Consider the following 6,366-nt stretch of genomic DNA (forward strand, 5'->3'; position numbering starts at 1 on the left):
GCACCGTGAGAGGGGCCGGGGAGGCGGGGGGAGGGGCGGCCCGTGCGCAGGGCCGGGGGGAGGGGAGGTAGAGGAGGGGCGGAGCGGGGCGGTCACGCCAACAACCAGCGCCGCCGCCGGGCTGGCGGGAGCCGGGGGCTGGGCCGGCCACGCGCGGGGCACCACGGGAACAGGAGTCCGCAGCCGGTCGGCCGTCAACCCCAGACGGCTCTTAGAATAGGTCAGTCCCCGCAGCGAGGCCGGAGAGAGGCGAGACGCAGGGGCCTCCGGGAAATGTAGTCCAGACGCCTTGCTCCTTCCGCGGGGAGGTAAAGCACTAGAACTGGGACTATTCGGACCCTGACCAGGACTCGGAAAGCCAGTTCCCGGGTCTCCGGGAGGTGTGGTCCTCGTCTCAGACTCCTCCCATTGTTTTTGTCGGAGCCGGCAGCCCGCTTGGACTACCATACCCAGAGTGCAGCGGACTTCGCACCCTGAGAACCCGGGAGACACTGGGAAATGCAGTTCGCGAGCGTGGGAGGCGTGGGCTGGAGAAGGGGCGGTGGCAAAGGAAATGGTCTTAGTTCCAAGGGCGACCCAGCCGCCGTTCCGCTCCGTGTGGAGGGAAGATGCCGAAGAGGCCGCGATCTCGGGGCCCTTGTGCTTAGAGAGGAGGCAGGTGGCCGAAAGCAGGGCGGGAGCACTCGTTCTCCTCCAGCCCAGTGCTGGGCGCGCCCAGATCAGACTCCGCGCTCCAAGAATTGCTGTGAAAGGGACCAGTGACTTGGGGTTTCACAGCCCCCACTATCCCAGGGGATGCTGCGAAGTTTGCTTGGACACCGACCCCTTGCGGCCGGCTGCTTCCGAGAGAGGATGAGACGCCCCCGGGGCCAGAGGAAGTGTCCACCCCGCTGGACAGGGGACTCATAGCCACTAGGGGCCGCTACAGGACAAGGGCAAGGCTGGGGGACCTAGACGTACAGACTAAACTCGGCTTTCTAGTCTTGAAAGGAGAGTACAGGAAACTCTTTTATTATGGTAATGAGATCGACAGCCCCCATACAGTTTACCTTTACTCATGTAAACTTCAGTGCCCTCACCCTATAGGGGCTGATTGGCCTAGGGGCCTGCGACCTGCGGTCATCCCGAGGCTCTCCTGGGGCCGAATTTGCTAAGGTACCTTAGCAGCGGTGCTGGGTCAGAAGCCCAGACGACCCGATTTTCATTCTTAGAATCTTGGCTGAGCCCAAAGAAGTTATCCACACCTCCTCAGGTAGTGGAGGAGGAGGGACTACAAGGAGAGGTCGAGGCCCGGGATGACCTCGAGGAGGAGGAAGAGTAGAGGAAGGTGGAGCGAATGGTCCATCCGGGTGGGAGCTGGCTGGGCGAGTGGCCTCGCATGTGTGCCTGCATGGAGGCCAGGCTGGGACAGCCAGCACTGCACAGAGGACAGCGATATGGAGCGGCCCCGTGCGTCCGCAGGTGCTTGGTCATAGCAGAGAAGTCCCGGGAGCGCTGAGGACAAAGGCTACAGGAGAAAGGCTTCTCTCCTAGGGCAGGCGGAGGGGGAAGGTCGGTGAAAGAAGAAAGAAGGAAGCAAAGGCTGCCCAAGCTGAGGGTAGATTGGGCGACCAGGGAATTGTAATGGGAATGGGGCTCAAGAGTGGGCAGACTGGAGTTGGGAAAGAAGCAGGTGATTCACACCAGGCAGAGCACCCATACCTGTGTGGACTCGATAGTGTGTCTCCATCTGATGCTTGAGTGAAAACCTCTTCCCACACACAGAACAAGCATAAGGCCGAGACCGAGGGGAAGGGGCTGGGGGAGGGTGTTGTTGAGATGGGTGGCCTTTGGTGCCCTCATGACCCACACAGGTTGCAAGTGCTCCTGTGGGGACAGACAAGTTGAAGGAGGGCAAGGCCGGGAATCCCAGGCAAGAAATCAGAGACTACAGTGGGGCTGAGGCAAAAGTGCCCTCACCCTACTCACCTGTGTGCCCCTGATCAGACTCTTCCATCTCCCCAGGGCTGAGCTGTGCAGGGCCCTGGGGGAGGGAACCTGGAGGGAGCAGAATGAGGTAGGGGCCCTGCTCAGGCTGGACTCCAGGAGCACCAGCCCCAGAGGAGAGACCGCTTACAGGGTGTATGCAGGACAGTGAGGGGCTTACCTGGGGTGGGGCTGGAGGAGGCCAACTGGTTCTGGCTCCAGAGCCCTTTGGGGGGGTTCAGGGCCAGTGGGATCCTGGAAGTGGGGTGGGAAAGTTACAGCCTGGGAAAAACCTTGGAGCCTGGCCCTTTCCTGAAAGGGGGTGTGTGTGTGTGTGTGTGTGTGTGTGTGTGTGTGTGTGTGTGTGTGTGTCCTGAATCCTCAAGGGCAAGGCTTTGGCTTCCCCTGTGGCAGTAGCTTCTTGTCCCATCCCCAGCTCAGAAAATACACAGTAGAGATAGGACATGGTGCCTTTCTAGCCATCATGGCCACCTCTCCTGAGCCACTCCCTCCCAGCCTGAAAGCCTTCTCCTAGACCATTCACTCACCTCTGGTCCTGAGGCCAGACCTCCTGCCAGGCTCCAGTCATGGGGGTGCTATGGGAGAAGGGAGTGCCGTATCTGGGGGGCAACAGCAGGATGCTCCACATGGCAGGCTGGCCGCCCCCCAACCAAGGGGCCTCAGCCCACCAGGGCCTAGGGATGATGCTGGTTTGGAAGGAACCTGGTGGGGGAAGGGAGCCAGGGAACTCCCGCAGACTTTCCTCAGAGCTCCCTAGACTCTTCCTCACCCACATGACCATGCCTTGCTTCCCATCTGCTGTCCCATGGCAAATAGGGGATTGGTTGAGTTTCTCCTCCTTTGATCTCACCTGCTCCCCCTGACCCTCCCTTGTTGCCCCTGCCATCTCAGGGCTCTCTCTTGGTGGTCTGTGCTTGTGTAACATCTCCTGTTCTCTCTCAGCAGCTCTAAGATACTTCTCTTGTTTCTGCTTCTCTCCAAGCCTTCTCTGTCCTCTCTCAGAATCCCTTGTGGGTTTCTCTGGCTCTTCCTGATGTTTCTTCAGCCCTAGATCCACCTCCTCTTCAGTCCTGTCCCTTCGAGCCCTTCTGCATGCCTCTTCCAGGGACTGCACTCCCAAGGCCCTGGCTGCCTCCTCTAGGGTCCCCAGCTCCCCAGGCTGCAGCTCTACACTCTCTCCATAAACAAAACGTAGAAGCTGGGCAAAGGTGGAAGGACTGATGCCTTCTACCAGAGCCCATTGGCCCCTGTGGCCCAGCTGCTGGCTTACACTTGCTAGCACCAGGCTGTGGACGGGGAACTCCTGGCTGCCTACGGTGATCAGGGTATCACAGAGTGCTGGCCGGAGCCTGGCTGCCAGTCGTACCAGCCGATCAGAGCCATAAGGACTGGGCAGTCTTATGGCAGGCAGAGGCATTATATCTTGCCTGGGTACCAGTCTCAGAGGCTCTAAAAGAAGGGCAACAATGTGGGCTCCATGATGGAAAAGGTAGGGAAGAACAGCATATTCTCAAGCCTGTGGAGGTGAGGGGAGAGAAAGTGAGTTGCTCATTCTAGATCAGAGCCCTCTGTCCTGAGTGGAACAGATAAACTACCCCAAGAGAGGACTTGAGCTTATCCGGAATCAGAACAGGAGCTGGGGGTGGGGATAATGGAGGGAGAATGGAAATTAGACCAAAATCAGGACTTAAAGAGCAAGGGCCAGGCAGTTGACACAAATATTAATTAGTGAATTTAAGACTAGTATATATGGGCAGTCTCTGACTTATACTTCTTCCTCTCCAAGTTCCTCTGCAAAGAAAGCCCTCTCAGTAAGCCAGGCTTTCCTCATTCATCCCAGACAAAGGGATCATCAGGAAACCCAGTCAACCCTAGCCTTTAGGGATGGAGCAAGACACAGCTTCATGGGAGAGCTTCAAAAGCTAGTGGCCCTCTCTCCACAAGCCCATCATCCCTGAAATATGGGAGGGCAGCAAGACAGGGGTTATGGCTGCAGGAGGACAGGCTCTAAGGTATTGGTCAATCGTTGCCCTGAAGCTGAAGCCTCTAGAACATATCTTTAGAGAACAGACCAAAGACTCCCACCCAGTAAGTTAAGAAAGTTGGTGCAGAAGCCACAGAAGAAAAGGCTTCTGACCCAGTGATGGAGGGAGATCTTGGAGAAGTGACTCCAAGGAAGTAGGAGACGAGAAATGTGAACTCTATAGAGAGGGAGGCTATTTCCTCTCAAGATTAGGATAAGGAAATGGCTTATTCTTGTTTTTCAAAAGACAAGTGAAGAATAGGAAGACAAAAACCAACATGGCAGGAGTTTATCACACATCAAAACCACCACATTGGCTTTTAAGAAGAGAACTGGGAACCCAGGCACGAGGAATATAGAACCTAAGTATCTTAGCATTCAGCGGGCATAGTCCTAGGTGCAAGCTCCCTGTGAATAGGGGAGAGGGCTACAAGTTGGCAGGGAGTGGACAAAAAGAGAATTGTGATGGGAAGAAAGCGTCAGCTGGGGAGAAGCAACCACTCACCATTGTAGGTTCCTCTGGGATGCCACATGCTCTGAACTGCTGTTGGGGCTCCTGGACCCCCCTCCCCCAGCTAGCCCCGCCCACAACCTCACAGTCCTCTATTGGATGTGCCAAATAACAGTCTGCTGCAGTCCTCCAAGGGGGTGTGGTTTTATAATCCTGGCTCTGCTTTATAGGAGACACCACCCCCTCTACTTCCATAACCCAGACATTCTGCCTCCTAACTGTGTGTTTTCTTATTTCGTTTGTGAACTCCTAGGGTCAAAAAACTGTAGTTGTAGCTCCAAGGACTGTATTTGAGATTCATCTGTGCCATTTACTGGTTGAGTAACCTTGGGCAAGTTACCTCTCTGAACCTCAGTTATCTCATTTATGATATAGGGATAGTCTCTCATTTGGAGGAGATGAAATGACATGATGAATGTGAAAGTGGTTTCTAAGTGCATAGCACTGATCAAATATATTAGAGGTGATGGTAGAACATTAGTAGCTGGAAGCTGTTTTACTTCCAACTACAGAAGCAAAAAGGACTGAAACATGTGGATTCCAAGGAGAGGGTGAATGAGGACCAAAAGGACCCTCCCTCCCGCTCCCTGACTTGGTGCTAGGAAGCCTCATTCGCTCTGTGGTAATGACCCCTGTCATCTGGGTCGCCATCAGGGACAGGGTGTGTGAGTGACTCAGATCCTCCCATCAAGCTCTGAAGGGGGCAACCCCAGGAAGGGCCTGCGGTGGTCTTCGAAAAGAAAACCTCCTTTTCTTGGGCTGATGACAAATGGCATTTCTCTGAAATTAGGACTCAGGGGTTTCTTTCACTTCCTGCCCAAGGAGTCAACGTCCCCAAAGGTTTCCCCTCTTTTCACACTTCAGCACTCTTTCATCTGAGGAAGGGATGAGGTCTGAGATGCTCAAGTTTCTTTTTATGTTTCTTACTATTCTGTTATCCCTGATCCTGTAGATTTCTTATTCATTCAACAAATGAAGCACTTATGTGCCTGGCATATCATATAGGTAACAATAAATAATTGGAAGGGCTGGTCGCGGTGGTTCACGCGGTGGCTCGGCCTCTCAGAGGTGAAGGCAGGTGGGTTGCTTGAACTCAGGAGTTTGAGACCACCTGAGCAAGAGTGAGACCCCGTCTCTACTAAAACTAGAAAAACTAGCCCAGCATTGTGGTGGGCACCTGTAATGCCAGCTACTGGGGAAGCTGAGACAAGAGGATTGCTTGAGCCCAAGAGATTGAGGTTGCTGTGAGCTACAATGATGCCACAGCACTCAACCCAGGGCACAGAGGGAGACTCTGTTAAATAAATAAATAAATGGAAGATAAATGCCCCCTGGGCTCACCTCTTAAACCCAAATATTGTGTCTTCAAGTGCCCATTTCTCCCATTTTCTCCAAAATGTTCAGACTGGCTTCTTATTTTGTCCCTCTAGACCTACCATACCTTCTTTCTCATTCTAGCTTGGGTGCAGACACCTACATCAGACAGGGTGTGTCAATGGGTGAGGCTGGTGGAGGGGCACTCGGGTAAGGAGAGGGGAAGATGAGTCAGAGTGAAAGGGAAAATGCAAATGTGCAAGCTGTATTCATCTGCTACCCGGAGGGTTAAATATTTTCCATTTCTGAGCTTTTTAATTCCTCATACCACCACACCCAGGGGCACTTTAGACATACATATAAAAGACACAAAGCAGCAATCCCTCTGATGCATATATTCACAGAGGGAAATGTCCTTCCTCCAACATAGAAATACACTATCATTAAAGATAAGGAATAACTGGGGAGTGTTATGAGGGAGAAGCCCCAGGTATAGAAGGAAAGGTACAGGGGTCTGGAAGATGACATCATC

The 6,366-nt window shown here is 53.9% G+C and overlaps 1 protein-coding gene across 2 annotated transcripts; it reads right to left on the reverse strand.

Annotated features, from left to right (window-relative positions):
* Nucleotides 1-1,018: 1,018 nt before the first annotated feature.
* ZBTB32 (zinc finger and BTB domain containing 32) lies at nt 1,019-5,725 on the reverse strand. 2 transcript variants are annotated; one of them, XM_053605801.1, is made up of 6 exons: nt 4,515-5,725; nt 2,514-3,502; nt 2,147-2,220; nt 1,969-2,037; nt 1,702-1,866; nt 1,022-1,529 (listed from the first exon to the last, which is right to left on the reverse strand). In XM_053605801.1, exons 2-6 carry the CDS (start codon nt 3,401-3,403, stop codon nt 1,249-1,251), a joined length of 1,479 nt encoding a protein of 492 aa, XP_053461776.1. In that variant the 5' UTR covers nt 3,404-3,502; nt 4,515-5,725; the 3' UTR covers nt 1,022-1,248. The 2 variants fall into 2 exon arrangements, with proteins under 2 accessions (XP_053461777.1, XP_053461776.1); XM_053605802.1 differs by having other exon boundaries at nt 1,019-1,494; nt 2,514-5,725.
* Between the last annotated feature and the right edge of the window lie 641 nt (nt 5,726-6,366).

The sequence above is a fragment of the Nycticebus coucang genome, chromosome 10 (assembly GCF_027406575.1).
Source record: "Nycticebus coucang isolate mNycCou1 chromosome 10, mNycCou1.pri, whole genome shotgun sequence".
In the NCBI taxonomy this organism is placed as follows: domain Eukaryota; kingdom Metazoa; phylum Chordata; class Mammalia; order Primates; family Lorisidae; genus Nycticebus; species Nycticebus coucang.

Coding starts and splice junctions, on each gene's coding strand:
- ZBTB32 (XM_053605801.1), bottom strand. CDS start 3,403: ATGCCTCTGCCTGCCATAAGACTGCCCAGTCCTTATGGCTCTGATCGG. Junction 2,221..2,513: donor GTCTGGCCTCAGGACCAGAG/GTGAGTGAATGG, acceptor CCCCACTTCCAG/GATCCCACTGGCCCTGAACC. Junction 1,530..1,701: donor ACACTATCGAGTCCACACAG/GTATGGGTGCTC, acceptor CGCCTGCCCTAG/GAGAGAAGCCTTTCTCCTGT.